Consider the following 17,291-nt stretch of genomic DNA (forward strand, 5'->3'; position numbering starts at 1 on the left):
GCTATAGGGATTGGTTATAGAATTCAAAGTGTGTTTCTGACAGAGCCAAACCTAAGAAATAAGTAGGTTACTAATATGTAGCTTGCTTAAGTAACTGATAATAGTCTTAAAATGATGTAACTCAACCTTCCTAGAGTGTGCTTGAGAAACTTTGACTTTTTAAAAATGTCTGTTATCAGCTTTATAATCAGAGTCTGCTTATAATTTTCTTCAAGGAAAAAAAAGGGGGAGGTTGGGAAAAACATCTGGAGATAAAACAGTCTCTGTCCAAAATTAAAGAGAAGGCTGAGGTAGATAGGAACTGTTTGGGAGCCTTAAAACACCTAAACCCTCTAATTTGAATGAGCAATCCCTAAACAGGACAAAAGCTAAGCATAATAGCCTTCTCCATCCTACATAAAATAAGATAATTCTAGGTGTAGCCACAGGGGCATAATTTCAGGAGAGATTCTGTCAAAACTAAGTCACAATATAGAGCAGGATTCTGATCACTTGAGAAATCATCACAAGGTAAGTACATCTATGAAAACAGCACTGGAACATCAAAGACCCTAAAGTCCTGACATATCTTAATAAATTTGGAAAAAAGGTCGACATTAAATTATCATTAACAAAAAGTCCATAGGAGTTTCCAAGGAAGAGGACCAATGACTAAGATCCTACCTGGAGAAGTCTTTAATCCAGTCATATTGAACATGTAGATGTTGTCATCTGTGCAATTAGCAAATAAAGTAGAGCCAGTGGAATCCAAAATCAGACTTGAGTACCCTGGAAAAAGAAACTTTAATTAGCACGCACTCATGACGGAGAACTGAGGTGAAGATAATCTTTTCAGATGATTTCACAAGACGCATCATCAGAATTCTTCTTCCCCCAAACATACACAAACCAAAATTAGGCTTCTGAGTTTTTACTTTGTCAACTTCAAAAAAGATACTTCTATATATTAGCTTCTCAAGTCAATTGAGAATAACAGTGGTTGAAAACTAGCTTAATAATTATTTTTAAAACTGTAACAAAAACTCAGGTATCCAAAAAAAGCCCTACAAAAAAGTCCTCTAGCGTATGCAAAGGCTTACCTAGTTTTCTGGTGCTGCTACCTGGGTACGGGAAACACTTGGATGCTATGGGCTCTTGTCGATAAGCAGTATAATTCTTACGTAAATCCCATATTTTAATTACCCTAAAAACCAAGGTAAAGAAATAGATATTTTGTAGTCCTTCTCCAATCCCAACCAGTTTCAACTACATTTGAACATGAAATGACTTTTAATCTAATCCTCTGGTACATCAACCAAGAACTGTGAGGATATCTCATCGGGAAACAGACTGAACTATCTCATATAGTTGTTTCCAGTGTCGGGCTAACAATTCTGGCAGAACGGAAACAGATGTGATCTGACCCACTGATGGGTTGCCTTGAGTTTACTTCAAGGGAGCGGAAAAGGAAAATGAAGGTTAAGTGCTGATAGTCATTGTTTCATTGTTTTAAGAAACACACGCGCACACACACAACTCCAACACTTCCTAAGCCTTTAACGCTCTGCATATAACCTTTGACATCATAAGTATTAAGCTTTATTCCCATGGTTGTATCTCCATACATTAACTCCTTAAGTAATCCAGTTGAAGCAAATTTTCCTGTGAAATATGTTTTTCATTTCATCTGTTGGGATAATTTTCTACACCTAGTTTGTTGGCAACGTGAAAACACAAGCTTCATTATAAAAAGGCAGTATCCTTGGAAACAAAACTTTCATAGCCATTCACAAAAATAACTAACTACCCTTAGATAATCCAGAGAATTTGGTCCACAGAGCATTTGAGTGTCCATAGGACAAATAGAAATCCTAGTTTATTAAGCCATCACCTTTTTTTAAAGTACAGTTTTTGAAGGGAGACATGTCTTGGGAGATATATGGGCAAAAAGGGGGATGAAGAAGAGTATTTTAAAAAGAAAGAGTTCGAGTTCCCATTGTGGCGCAGTGGAATTGAACCCGACTAGTATCCAAGAAAGAGTTGTTATACTCAAGGAACTTATTAAATTCCAACAAAGCAACCAATCAAGAAGTATCACAAACTTATCCAAAAGCCAAACATTCAGATCAATCATGGTTGGAAAATATGTTAAAGTCCTTAGGCCTTATTATCAATCTAGTTAGACTACCCCCAGGAATGCCAATTACATGCCTAGAATCAGATTCTTTCTTTTAGAGTATTACTAAACTTGAGAAGATAAAATCCAAAATACAGGCATACCTTGTTTTAACTGTGCTTTGCTTCATTGGGCTTTACAGATACCGTGTGTTTTTTTTTTTTTTTTACAAATTGAAGGTTTGTGGCAAGTCTATAGGTTCTATTTTTCCAATAGTATCTTCTCATTTCATGTCCCTGTGTCACATTTTGGTAATCCTCCCAATGCTTCAAACTTTTAAATCATTATTATATTTGCTGTTAGGATCTGTGATCAGTGATCTTTGATGTTACTATTGCAATTGTCTTGGCATTTTTCATCATTAAAGTATTTTTAAATTAAACTCTGCTTGTTGACTTTTTTTTAGACATAATGCTATCGCACTTAATAGGCTACAGCATATTATAAATTTAACTTTTATATATACTGAGAAACCAAGAAAATCCATGTGACTCACTTCATGGCAATATGTGCTTCACTGCAGTGGTCTGGAACCAAACCCACAATACCTCCAGGGTATGCCTGTGATAGAAATCTTACTTCTCAAAATAAGGTCACTGATTAAATTATACTGCACAGCCAAGCAAGTTACCCTCCAGGTTCTCTATAAAAGCAGCAGCAGCTAACACTGCTCCAATGTGCTAGGCAATGTGCTAAGTTGGCACATTATCTCATTTAATTATTTGAGCAAGAGTCCCAAAGAGATAAATTTTCAGTATGATCTGTTTCTCAGCTGGTTACATACTATGCTGAAAGTTAAAAGCACACACATTAAATTATAATGGAACTAGGTGACTTCCCAATCACGGTTCCTAGAAAGACAGCTCATCAAAAGAACCAAGAAATAAAGACCTTTCTTACCCATCCACGGCTCCTGCTGAGACTAATGTATTTTCATCTTGAAAGAGGACCACAGTAACACTCTGCTGGGAATCCTAACAGCACAAAGAAAAAAAAGATAAGACAGAAAACATATTTGAGGTATAACAATCTTCACTATCAAGAGACCAAGGTGTCAACATGATGGTTTTTCTCTCCAAACTCTGAATTACACTAAATTCTCCCTCTCCAATAATTCTAGTCAGACACATACAAAGATCGAGAAGTAATTCAGCAAGAAAATGACCTAAACATCAAAGTATATTACATAGCACAAATGCTTTGTCTTATACACAAGAAAAAACTGGTGTTTAAAGGGTTTTGGTACTCGTCTCAGCCTGCTGGCTCTACCTGGAATCATCCCTACCTTAGAAAACTCATTTAACTTGTACCTGTTTCATCTATGAACTGTTCCGTCTACCCAGATTATCATATAGGATGTCTAGATGAAGATGAATAAATGCTCTGAAAAATCTAAAGGAGCTCAGTGGAGTTTTACCTCCTCACTGCTGTTAAGTTTTCTTGGCTCAGAATCTGATGCAATGTCTAAAATGTTACTCATTTCATCTGGCCTCCAAAGACCAATGCTAACCTTGTCAGTTTCCATTCATGCCTGTGCAGTTTAAGTTCTAATGTTCTAGCAACCACACATTCCCAAAATATTAGATGCTACAGACCAGGGAAAATTAGCAAAATAAATAAAGAACACTGGTGATTTATTTTTAAGAAAAATATGTATTATGGGCATTGTTTGAGCTTTGACCAAAAGATGCTAACGAGTAACTATATTCCACCCAAATGTTCCTCAATATATTTAATAATCTTTTGCCAAATATTTCAAAAATATAAAAAACTCCCATCTTTTCTGTAATTTGTATTATGAAAACAACAACAGGGATCCCTCTCCTCTATAGAAACTACTATATTATGGTACTTAATATGCTTCTTCACACTACCCATTGGCCTCTTCCTAATGAATCCCATTACACTGTAGATGAAATGTATGTATAAAGATCTCTAGGGATGAGTCTCAGGAAGCTGTATCTTTCACATTTCGCCAAGTAACTCTGCTGCACACTAGAGTTTGAGAGCCACTACCATAGGCAGTGTACAAAGTATTAAGCAATAAGCCGTGATATCAAGAGGGAATAAAGATTCTCATTCACTGACTGAATCGCTAGGCTCTCATTTTATGCCTAATGAATTCCCTAAAATGAGACTTTGGTACTGTCAAGACCTGCACACACGTATACAGCTATAAAACCTTACCACAGAAGGAGCAAGCCCTTTTGAATTCTGTTTCTTCTTAGGTTTTGAAGGGGTTTGCTTGTCTAAGGTATTGTGAGCTCCACTGATTTGATTCACTTGCCTATAAAATCCATCTGCAAGATATTTGAAGGAAATTGGTTTAGGTTTCAGAACTTTGTTCCCATGCTGAATGTAATATTTATATATAAGATCTCAAAATTATATTCTTTATTAGATTAGTGAAATTAGAGGCCAGCAGCTCTACTTACTGTATCTCCTGTGGTGAGATTATACTGTGTGAGAAGGAAATAAGCACATGGATATTTATAGAAGCTTTATTCATACGGCAATTCTTATCACTGCTAAACTTTGAAGCAACCAAGATGTCTTTCAGTAGGGGCATGTATGAATAAAACCGTGGTACATCCAGACAATGATTTATTATTCTGTGTTAAAAAAGATGAGGATATACCAAGCCATGAACAGACCTTAAATACACACTACTGAGAGAAGGCCATCTGAAAAGGCTGTATCGGTATGATTGCAATTATGACATTCCACGAAAGGCAAAACCATGGAGATAGTAAAAGATCAGTGGTTGCCAGGGCATGGGGGGAGAGCGAGATAAATAAGAGGAGCCCAGAAGGTTTTTAGGGAGAGAAGCTATTCTGTATGATACTATAAAGGTAGATACACGTCATTATACATTTGTCAAAACCAATAGAATGCTTAATACCAAGACTGAATCATAAAGTACAGATAGACACTGGGTGATAATGACATCTCAGTGTAGGTTCACCAATTGTTAACAAATGTTCAGCACTGGCGTGGGATGTTGACAGTGGGAGAGGCTATGGGGGGACAGGGTCTGTATCAGCACAGAGAGAACTCTAAGTATTCTACTCAATTTTGCTGTGTACCTAAAACTGCTCTAAAAAAAGTCTACTAAAAAAATACATATTTATGAATGAAAGTAAGCAGGGAGATGATCACTGCTTTCTGCTTACAGCATCATGGGGTAATGTGAGCATAATTATGTTTAATCCAAGTCTTTAAAGCCTCTGAATTTAAAAAATTAAAATAAAAGACCATTTGCCAGTGAGATCATATGCTAATAATTTCAATTCTATCAATAATTTAGATAAATGCATTACAGTTCAGAAGACAACATGAGGTAAATATGGAGGGTATTCCTGGAACAATCACTAAGATCCTGAGAACTGAATGGAGCAGAACTGAGGAATTATGAAAATGTGCCCCCTGGTGGTAATCAGTTGAAAGCATTCTTTCATTCGAAATTACTCCGGAGCAACCCTGCATTTATCAACATTAAAAGGAAATTAGGTTACCCTTTTTGTTGCACCTGGTGTCCCAGACCATAATGTTGCCATCTCTTCCACCTGTACAAAAGACAGCTGTGAAGAAATAGTTTACCAAGAAGTTAACAAAACCAATCAATGATGCTTATACTTCAATTTAAATTTCCAAGAGTATCTATTGTATGTTAGGTACTGTAATTGGCACAGGGGATTAAAAATGATAAAATATATAGCTCAACACAAATAAGAGAAAGCAAAGTGGTGACGGGAAAAAGATAAGAAGTCAAAATGCTATGTTGAGCAAAAACGTGATAGAATAATCCCTCTGTGTGTTTTCTTGAAACCAAACAAAATATCATACTGTAAATTGTAGTAAGAATGATAATCAAGCAATAACCAAAATATATCGAGTGCTTACTATGTTCTAGACACTATGCTAAGTGCTTTTTTATAAATGACCTCAACCTTTGTTATCAACACTATTAGGTGGGAATTATCCTCGTTTTACAGATGAGCAAACTGAGGCACAGGGAAGATAAGTAACTTCCAAAGCTTTTTATTTTTGGCAGCATGCATCTAGAGCCCATACTGCAAACCTCCAAGCTATATTGTCTCTGTATAAAAATATGGACCAGATTCATATAAAATTTGTGAAAGGGGTTGCCTCTAGGGATGGAAAGAGGGCAATGAGATTTGAGAAGGGAACACAGAGGAACTCCAATTTATCTGTCATGTTTTATTCTTTAAAATCAAATTAAAAAAAACTCCGCTTTCTATATGAAGAGTGAACATTTAGCAAATTAATCCACCTGCATTAGCTGTAAACTCAGGTCAAAATACAAAAAACAACTACATCTGAAGGTCCTATAGACAGAACAAACACATGCAATTTTGGGGAGTCAACACCTGAAGCAAGTTACTGGCTTAGGATGTTACTTTTTTTTTAAATTACTCAATGAATTTTATTACATTTACAGTTGTACAACAATCATCACAACCCAATTTTATCGCATTTCCATCCCAAACCTTCAGTGTATCCCCCCCGCAACCTGTCCCATTTGGAAACCGTAAGTTTTGCAAAGTCTGCAAGTCAGTATCTGTTCTGCAAAGAAGTTCATTGTGTCCTTTTTTTAAGATTCCACATGTAAGTGTAGCATTTGATGTTGGTGTCTCACTGTCTGACTGACTTCACTTAGCATAATTCCTAGGTCCATCCATGTTGCTGCAAATGCTGTTATTTCTTTCCTTTTAATGGCTGAGTAATATTCTACTGTGTATATGTACCACATCTTCTTTATCCACTCCTCTGTCAATGGACATTTAGGTTGTTTCCATGCCTTGGCCATTGTACATAGTGTTGCAGTGAGCATTGGAGTACCTGTATCCTTTCGAGTCATGGTTTTCTCTGGAGAGATGCCCAGGAGTGGGACTACTGGATCAAATGGTAGTTCAATTTTTAGTTTTCTGAGGAATCTCCATACTGTTTTCCACAGTGGTTGCACCCATTTACATTCCCACCAACAGTGCAATAGAGTTGCCTTTTCTCCACACCCTCTCCAGGACTTATTATTTGTAGATTTTCGGATGATGGTCATTCTGACTGGTGTGAGGTGGTACCTCATAGTGGTTTTGATTTGGATTTCTCTAATAATGAGTGAGAATGAACATCTTTTCATGTATTTCTTTGGCCATCTGTATGTCTTGTTTGGAGAATTGTGTTTAGATCTTCTGTCCACTTTTTGATGGGGTTGTTTGGTTTTTATGGTATTGAGCTGCAGAAGGTGTTTATAAATTTTGGAGATTAATCCCTTGTCAGTCACTTCATTTACGAATATTTTCTCCCATTCTGTGGATTGTCTTTTTGTTTTGTTTAGGCTTTCCTTTGCTGTGCAGAAACTTTTAAGTTTAATTAAGTCCCATTTTTTTATTTTATTTTTTTTGTCATTACTCTAGGAGGTGGATCTGACAAGATATTCCTGTGGTTGTCAGAGAATATTCAGTTTTCCTCTAAGAGTTTTATAGCATCTGGTCTTATATTTAGGTCTTTAATCCATTTTGAGTTTATTTTTGTGTGTGGTGTCAGGGAATGTTCTAATTTCATTCTTTTACATGTGGCTGCCCAATTTTCCCAGCACCACTTATTGAAGGGACTGTCTTTTCCCCATATATTCTTGCCTCCTTTGTCATAGATTAGTTGACTGTAGGTGTGTGGGTTTAATTGTGGGCTTTCTATCCTGGTTCACTGATCTATATTTCTGCCTTTGTGCCAGTACCATACAGTTGTGATGATTGTTGCTTTATAGTATAGTCTGAAGTCAGGGAGCCTGATTCCTCCAGCTCTATTTTTCTTTTTCAGGATGTCTTTGGCTATTCTGGTTCTTTTGTGCTTCCAAATAAACTCTAACATATTTTGTTCTAGTTCTGTGAAAGATGTCCTTGCTAATTTGATAGGGATTGTATTGAATCTGTATATTGCCTTAGGTAGTATAGTCATTTTGATAATATTGACTCTTCCAATCCAAGAGCATGGTATGTCTTTCCATCTGTTTATGTCATCTTTGATTTCTTTCATCAGTCTTAGAGTTTTCAGAGTACACGTCTTTTGTCTCTTTAGGTAGGTTTATTCCTAAGTATTTTATTCTTTTTGATGTGATTGTAAATGGGATGGTTTCCCTAATTTCTCTTTCTGATCGTTTGTTGTTAGTATATAGAAATGCAGTCGATTTCTGTGTATTAATTTTGTATCCTGCGACTTTGCCAAATTCATTGATGAGCTCTAACAGTTTTCTGGTAGAGTCTTTAGGATTCTCTAGGTAGTTACTGCTTTTTTTGCGGTTTTACCCTGCGGGCAGCCACAGTTGTAGGTAGCATCAGTATCAGGCAGCTGAAGTGCCAACAGAAAGACCATCTTTTGAGCCAGAGGAACTAGGAAAAGCAGACCTGAGGCAACAAGAGCTGCCAAAGGGAATAGGAAACCTTGGAGAGAGCAGAGAAAGGGAAACCCTAATTCTGTGGTTAAACTTAGCACCAAGTCTACGGCTCAACCCCCCCAAGCTGTATGTGTGTTGAAAACTAAAAGCACCCTGCAATTAAGGCTTAAAGAAATGAACTGAAATCTGATCTTCTGAATTGACTGCCTTCCTGCAGGTTTGAGTATACAATCTGACTATGATTTAACTGCTTATTAAAACAAAAACACCAACACTTCTGAGCTGTATAATAGAATTCAGGGTCCAACTTACCATTCCCAATGCCTAGGGTACAATCTTAAAATTACTTGTCCTATAAAGAGCCATCAAAATGAGTCATTCTCAAGGGAAAAAAAAATCAACAGAGGTCAACCCCAAAACAACCCAGATACTGATTTATCAGGTCAGGTTGTAAAACATAAGTGACTATGTCAAGTGAAGCAAAGAAAGAGGCACTCAGTCAATGAAAAGATGAGATATCTCAGCAGAGAAACAAATAGAAATTATCAAGAACAAATGGAAATTTTAGAACCCAAACCCACAATTTCTGAAATGATAAAATTCACAGGACAGGCTTAAGGGCAGGATGGAAAGAACAGAGGAAAAGTCTATCAACTTGAGGACAGATCAACAGAAGTCATTCAATTTGAGGAAGAGAGAAAAATAAGACTGAATATTATGCTAAGAAGCCAACTGCATATTGTATGGTTCCATTTACACGAATGTGCAGGCAAATCTATAGAGAGAAACTAAGTTAGTGCTTAGGTAGAGCTGGGGAAAATGGAAAATACTGCTGACAGGTTCTGGTTTCTTTTCCAGCTGATGGAAATATTCTTAACATACACTTTAAATGGGTGAATTTTATGGTATGTTAATTCTATCTCAAATTTAAGAAAATTGAAAAAAATTAAGTTTTAAGGATTTATGGGACAATTTCAAAAGTCTAATACAAGAGTAATTTGAGTCCCAGGAGAGGAGAGAAAATTGGGCAGAAAACTTCTCAGAATTCAGTGAAAGACATTTGTAAATTCACAAATTCAAAAAGCTCAACAAGCCTCAAACAGGATAACTTTGAAGGGAACCATGCATGCCTAGACACGTAAGTCAAACCTCTGAAAACTAAGACAGAAAATCCTGAAGGCAGTCAGGAAAAACAACATATTACATGCAGGGAAATGATTCAAATGACCACAGCGTTCTCAACAGAAACCATGGAAGACTGTGGAGCAACATCTTCAAATAATGAAAGGAAAAAAGGCTTCCAACCCAGAATTTCATACCCAACAAAAATATCCTTTAATAATGAAGATTAAATAAAGACATTTTCAGATGAAGGAGAACAAACAGGATTTATTAAAATCACACTTGCACTACAAGAAATGTTAAGGGAAGTTCTTCAGGATGAGGAGAAATGGAATCAGAGGACAGGGGAAAGATGGTGTTGCTGGGGGAAATCATGAGTTCAGTTTTGGATATGCTGACCTTGAAGTGCTTGCAGGAAAGGTGAAAGCTGGAAATACAATCTGGTTCAATATAAATGGAGCAAAAAAAAAAATCCTGGAATAGATGAAAACTGCCCAGGGAGAAGGTATAGACTGAAAAGAAAAGAAGGCCAGATACCAAATCCCGGGCTGTGCCAACACTTCAAATTAAAGAAGTGGAGCTCACAAAAGCAATCATGAAGGAATAAACAGAAAGACAGAGAACCAGAAGGCGCTGTATCAAAGTCCAAGGAAGAAAAACTTTTTATAAATTTTAAAATAAATGGCCAGAAGTGTCAAGTATTGAACAAGCAGAGGCAGGCTGATTTCAGGAAGAGAAAAACATATCGAACCAAATTAAGATGAGGACATTTAACCAGCCTTTTTTTTTGTCTTTTTTTTTTGCAGTGTCTTGGGCCGCTTCTGCGGCATACGGGGGTTCCCAGGCTAGGGGTCAAATCGGAGCTGTAGCTGCCGGCCCACGCCACAGCCACAGACATAGCAACACGGGATCTGAGCTGCATCTGCAACCTACACCACAGCTCAGGGCAACGGCGGATCCTTAACCCACTGAGCAAGGGCAGGGATCGAACCCACAACCTCCTGGTTCCTAGTCGGATTCGTTAACCACTGAGCCACGATGGGAACTCCAGAGGACATTTAACCAGCTTTTGATTACTCTTAAGAAACTTAGAAGAGATAGGAAATAAAAAAGGATGATAAAGGGGACTACAAGGTAAGGTGTTTAACTTTTTTGGACAGACCACAGATATGCTTGAATCTTCTTCTACGGAGAGCCAAGAGAGAGAAAGTTTGAAGATAAGAGGAGTTGTGGGGATGTAAGTGATGGCATAAGGTCTTAAGGAGGATTAAGAATGCTTCTCAACCTTATTTTACTGCACACTGGGATCCCTTGAGAAACTTTTAACAAAACTGATGCCTGGCCCACCTCCTACAGATTTACACTTAATTGGTATTTTAAAAAACCTCCCCAGGTGACTAATGTCAATCAGGGTTGAGAACCAGTGCCCTAGAAGAAGCATTGGCCTTAAACTGGAAAATGAAGAATGAAGAAGGTGCAAATTTGAAAGTAAGTTTGTAGGAGAAGAAAAAGAAACACTCTTATAATTATTTCTAATTATCCACTAGAAGTTCTAACATCCCTTTAACCACACAAAACAAATATCTGTAACTAACAATTAGAAATGAAGTTTCCTTGTTTTCAGGTGGTAGATACTTAGGGAAATATCTCCTACTATAACTATGTCCTATTGGAGTATTTGTAACCTGCCCATGTGGGGCTGCAAGAACTGAAATACGATATTTTCTACCATGTTACCCACACAAACAAACAAAACACTAAGCATTTATATGCTTCTCAGATTTTGGGGGGGGGGAAGGTGCATTCTTATTTCACCTCATTTTCTTTTCTCTTTTTACCGCTGCACCTGTGGCAAATGGAAGTTCCCAGGCTAGGAATCAAATCAGAGCTGCAGATGCTGGCCTAAACCACAGCCACAGCAACATGGAATCAGAGCTGCACCTGCAATCTACACTGCAGCTTGTGGCAACACCAGATCCTTGACCCACTGAGCAATAGCAAGGCCAGGAATTGAACATGCATCCTCATGCATAGTAGTCAGGTTCTTAAACTGCTGAGCCAAATGCGAACTTCTGTTTCCCTTTTTTATTGCCCTTTAAATAAACAAATTTACCTTAAGTAAATTTGCATGACCTTAAATTATTTTTCTAAACTCAGAGAATGAACTCTGACATAGAAGTGTAGCAAATGAGAATGTAAGCATACCTAACTTTATACCTTAGATATGTTAATGAAAAGTTAAGCAGAGATAAAAACTGTATGTTATTTTCCCTTAAAGGTTTCAGTCTCAACAGCAACCAACTGACCTTTTTAAAAAGTCCAAACCAGCTCAACAACTCAGTTTACTATTCCTGAGTGCTCAGGAATATTTATTCAAATGAAAATATTCCTTTTTAAAATAGGATTATTTTTTAATGATAAAACAGACTATAACGGGCATCTCTATTATTCTGAGATTAAAGTCAGATTGACTCATCCACTTCTTTGAGATGAATGTCTATTGTCTCGCTCTTAGTGAGAACCATGAAGGAGAAAACACACACACAAAATCCCCCAGAAATGAAGAGCTCATTAGACACCCCTGCTAAATTTTTCCCTAGCAGCTATAGTACTGTTCTGTATTACATCTTCTCCTTTATAATAATAAAATAAATATAGAAAGATTAATTGAGTAAATAATAGTTGAAAACATACCAGGGAGTTAATTACATGGCATATTTTTTAGGTAGAGAAATGTATCCAGTTTATCAGGTCTCCCATCCCAGCCTCACACTCCATTTAAATATTATAAGTAAAGTAACTATTTTACAAATGGAGTTAATCAGTGTCCAGTACTGGGTTTGACCTCAAAGGCCACTCAAAGTTGAACTGAGGTATTGTGGCTATTGGTGAATTTTTACCTTATCTGCAAGGTTATAGAAAAAAATGATCTGAACATGCTAGACTTTCAGGGACAAACTGGAGATAATATCCATTAGAATGGGACTAAAACTCAATTTAATTTCATTGAGGTTTTCAAGTCATATTAAGAATCTCAATCATCTATGTAGGTAAAAGAGCAACTCTGACAGGGAAAGGGTGGTAACAAATGCAGCTTCTTATTACTTCACCATGAAGGAGGTTAAGGAGATAAAAGAGGGTAAGCAGATACCTACCTTTCTCAAACTTAGAAAAGGCAACTGACTTGAGGCTGCACTGATGACCTTTGCATGTTCCCATCAGCTCACCAGCTTTCACATCCCAAAATTTGGCTGTTTGATCACCTGCTGCTGTAACCTTTCAAAAATAAGGTTTTACAGTTTAATAAAGCAACCCTTCACCAGTGTTTACCCAGATCCCAATAAAATAGAAGTCACTTACAAGCTTAAGTTCACCAGGGACCCAGGCCAGGTCAAAGACAGCATTCCAGTGAGCCATCCATTCTAAATAAAAAGAAAGAAGGTAAAATGTCTAAACTATGTTCTGTGCTATCCATATCAGTAACTGTTTATTTTTTTATTTTTTATTTTTTGTCTTTTTGCTATTTCTTTGGGCCGCTTCCGCGGCATATGGAGGTCCCCAGGCTAGGGGTTGAATCGGAGCTGTAGCCGCCGGCCTACACCAGAGCCACAGCAACGCAGGATCCGAGCCGCGTCTGCAACCTACACCACAGCTCACGGCAACGCCGGATCGTTAACCCACTGGGCAAGGGCAGGGATCGAATCTGCAACCTCATGGTTCCTAGTCAGATTCGTTAACCACTGCGCCACGACGGGAACTCCTTCCATATCAGTAACTGTTTAAATGCTTTGAAAGCTGTAGTGAAAAGGCCAGCGGTCAGTATATTACGGTCCAGGGGCCAAAAAGAATTTGTGGGCTCACACCCAGTACACATTCCTGTCATCACCACGTAAAACTACCATTTGATAGCAAACTGCTTCCCATGAGGTGATACATTCTCTAAAACGGAATCTTAACGACACATTCTCAAAAATCTTCATCACGCTTTCTGAATGGAGTCGAAAGTACTTTAGTTTGATATTTAAAGTTCTGCTCACTTTGGCTGTATCTCCCTATTCTCTGTATATCTTACGACAACCAGACTGGATCACTCCCTATTTCCTCCTTATATCCTATGCATTCATACCTCTAGGCCTTTGCTAATGTTTTTCCCTCCACTCCTCTAAATACCACAGTCCACCTCGAATGTCCCATCTTTCATGATAAATTTACCTTACCTTCTTTACTACCTACATAAGCTTTTTTTTTTTTTTTTTTTTTTTTTGGTCTTTTTGCCTTTTCTAGGGCCACTCCTGAGGCATATGGAAGTTCCCAAGCTAGGGGTCCAATCGGAGCCACAGCCGCTGGCCTACGCCAGAGCCATAGCAACGCGAGATCCAAGCCATTTCTGCAACCTACACCACAGATCCTCAACCCACTGAGCAAGGCCAGGGATCGAACCCGCAACCTCATGGTTCCTAGTCAGATTCGTTAACCACTGCGCCACGACGGGAACTCCTACATAAGCTTTTTGAGATACCTGTTGCATTTTCTTTGTATTCCTTTCTACATCATGTATAGATTTTGTTTATTTTCATTACCTCAACACTTGATTTACTAGTTCCAAATTATCAGCTTCTTCAGGTCAGTACAACTTTGCCTTATATATGGAAGAGGTCTTGTTCAATATAAATTTTTTCAATAGAACACTGACTTTTATTAAGGAAAATACGCCAGATGTTGCTAATAGAGTTGCTGCATTTACTTATTTATTTTGGCAAGCTCCTCTGTGAAAATGGATGAATCGTTCTCAGAAAAAAAGAGGATCCATCATTCCTCTAAACCATCCATAAACATTCCAGAGAAGAGGCAGATAGTCAGATTCTAGAAGAGGTGGCAGTGAGGAGATAGGCCGTCATGCAGGTGGTGGTGCCCAGCACAGATGGCATGATGAGCCCCAGGCCTCCCTGGTCCTAGGAGAATGCTCTGGACCAGAGTCTGTGAGGAAAGGCTGGGCAGGGCCTCCAGTCTTCACAGACCGACAGGCCTACGTCAGGTTAGCCCTGGGCCTTCTGTTCCAGCTGCACAGTGCACACCTCCTTCCGGACTGTAGTGCACAGGCCCACAGCGCAACTGGGGCTCTTCTTCCTCATCCCAGTGCTGTCCGCTGAAGTCAGGGGAAAAGGCTGCAGTCTCTCTACTGGCCGAAACCAGAGTCAGAGCCATGGGTTGTACCGTGGGTGTCAGTGAGGCCGAAACTCCCACAAATTGAATCTGGGGCTACGTGGCGAGCTCAGAACATTCTGGTGAGTCCCATCACTGTCCTCCAGAGCTGATGACATCCTTGCGGGCGAGGGTACAGGCTTGGATCAGCCCATGGGCCATGAATACCACCAGCCACTGATAGAAAAATATACCCTTCCTGCCCTTGGGAAAACTTCTGGCAATCTTCCCTTCTCAAAAGACGTGCTCTCATTCTTACAATAACGAACTTGTTGCTCAGAACCTGCTGATTAATAGCTTCCAGAATCAGTGGATGAGCAACTGCATGAGGCGTGATCAGTTCCAGAGTGAGCTGGACAGCCCGGGGCTCGGTAAGGTAGAAGTCATCTCTCTCCTGACCCTTCTACAGCAGGGCCTGGCCAACAGGCACTTGGACAGCTGGCCTTGCAGTCCGAGCAGGTGATCAGCTGGGAAGCCCTCCGGGGGGTTCGTGCTGTGAGGTCACGAGCCCAGGGGGAAAGAGGTGAGGTGGTGTGCCAGCCAGTCCCCAAGGCTCTGCAGCAGGAGGGTCCGCCTCCTGGTGGCCCATGTGTTTCTCCAGCACTTGCCCCATACTGGTCAGGTGATGAAGCCGTCGTGGGCTTAATATAAATATTTTAAAGAAATGTTTCTCCATATTAAGTATAAAAAATTTAACTTTGTAAAAGAAGAACTTTTTAAAATTCTAAATTGTATTTTTAACTTTCAGTAAAGGCTTTGCCACTGTTAGGTTATCAACAGAAAAACAGTCTACCATTTACTTTCAGCCTGGCCCCTACACAGACTCAATCAGAAGTGAATATCATTGAAAATGTATTCAAATAATAATTTCCTCGAGGCTTTATAATTAAAAATAATGTTAAAACAAATATGTTAGACCTCAACTTACCTTTGATGCACTTCTTTCTACCGGTTTGTGATTCTGTGTTGTATAACCTAACAAAGCCTTCTTCATTGGCAACTGCTAGTATATGCTCCATACTGGGAGCTAAATAAATAAAGAATAAAATACATGAAAAGATTTTAAAGGTAAGTTTAAAGCTATATAAACAACAGAATATAGATTAATTGAAAGCTACAAGGTAAACACAAAGAATCTGTTCGAAAAGATATAAGATGATTCTACCCAAATAATATCTATTACGGTAGAGAGGTTTTTCTGAATTAGATTGTACAAAATTTCATAATATCTAATTTAGTAAATGAGTCAAAAACACCAATCTTCAGACAATCTCTTATTTAGAGAAGGGCTGAATCAAGGATGGTACTTAAAACAAGAGAAATACTGGCATTCCCACTGTGCTGCAGTGGGTTAAGAATCCGAATGCAGTGCCTCTGGTCGCTGTGGAGGCATGGGTTCAATCCCCAGCCCAGTGCAGTGGGTTAAAGGACCTGGAGTTGCCGCAGCTGTGGAGTAGGTTGTGACTGTGGCTCGGATTCAATCCCTGGCTGGGGAACTTCCATATGTCGAAGGTGCAGCCATAAAACAAACAAAAAAATGGAAATGAAACAAAACAAAAAAAGACACACAAAAGTAGTACTGGCCAATGGCAAATACAGGCATACAACATAGGACACCAGCAGACTGAGCCTATTGATTTTATATACTTTTTTCACAACCTTTTACTTTTTCTCTCTTAAACTTTTAACAGCAGGGGTCAAGTACTTCTATTTCTGTTAATATGTTCCCTAATGCACTGCAGAAAGAGATTCAATTAGCTCAAAAGGGGCAAAAACTTTCACGATGGCTAAACCTTTGCAACTCTTTCTCAAGATCAGTTAAAACAAACAAAAGATGGTGCTATAATAGTCTTATGCTTTACCAGAAATACATAATTATGCATAGAGATTAAGAAAAGTCTATTTCATACATGAGGAGAGAATAGGTACTAGAAAAACTCTACCATCTATCTAACTTACTTTTTCTTGAAAGGGAACCACCCTAGCATACTTTCCCTCTAAAGAGTGAAAATAGATAATTTCTGACCAAGCCTATCTTATACAATAATTCTCTTACCGGAAGAGAAGGTACATCCAAAAGGAGGAACTGGGACCCCTGTTTCTCCATAAGAAGTGTGCTCATCATTGTAGTTGCACTGATAATCAGTTAGAAGGGACTGCAGAGGGTATTGTGAAGACCATCCTAAAATAAAACACAATTCCTTATAGAACTTCAATATATCACATTTCAGTACTTTTAACAAATGCAGAGGTAAAAATTTGTTTTTTAGGAGTTTCCTAGTGGTGCAGTGGGTTAAGGATCTGGTGTTGTCGCTGGTGTGGCATGGTTTTGATCCTGGCTTGGGAACTTTTGGATGCTGCAAGGGCAGCCAAAAAAACTGTTTTAAAAAGTTTTAT

The 17,291-nt window shown here is 38.5% G+C and overlaps 1 protein-coding gene and 1 pseudogene across 13 annotated transcripts in view; both read right to left on the reverse strand.

Annotated features, from left to right (window-relative positions):
• The window catches only part of DTL (denticleless E3 ubiquitin protein ligase homolog), an 86,496-nt gene that overhangs the window by 62,418 nt on the left and 6,787 nt on the right, over positions 1-17,291 (reverse strand). For all 13 annotated transcript variants that reach the window (XR_014816595.1, XR_014816591.1, XR_014816592.1 and 10 more), the window contains exons 2-10: positions 16,951-17,076; positions 15,823-15,921; positions 13,053-13,114; positions 12,848-12,968; positions 5,671-5,736; positions 4,343-4,455; positions 3,056-3,129; positions 1,080-1,183; positions 664-768 (exon numbers count right to left, since the gene is read on the reverse strand). Coding sequence is in view for 2 of the 13 variants with exons in the window: in XM_084978098.1 (XP_084834224.1) it covers positions 664-768; positions 1,080-1,183; positions 3,056-3,129; positions 4,343-4,455; positions 5,671-5,736; positions 12,848-12,968; positions 13,053-13,114; positions 15,823-15,921; positions 16,951-17,076 (870 nt within the window). In the remaining 11 variants the exon portion in view is untranslated. The remainder of the gene's footprint in view (positions 1-663; positions 769-1,079; positions 1,184-3,055; positions 3,130-4,342; positions 4,456-5,670; positions 5,737-12,847; positions 12,969-13,052; positions 13,115-15,822; positions 15,922-16,950; positions 17,077-17,291) is intronic.
• LOC146400217 (nucleoside diphosphate kinase 6, mitochondrial pseudogene) lies at positions 14,641-15,507 on the reverse strand (annotated as a pseudogene).

The sequence above is a fragment of the Sus scrofa genome, chromosome 9 (genome assembly GCF_054392235.1).
Source record: "Sus scrofa isolate SSC_HxYL_T2T_F1_AM1 chromosome 9, Sscrofa_HxYL_maternal_Yorkshire_Landrace_v2.0, whole genome shotgun sequence".
NCBI lineage: Eukaryota > Metazoa > Chordata > Mammalia > Artiodactyla > Suidae > Sus > Sus scrofa.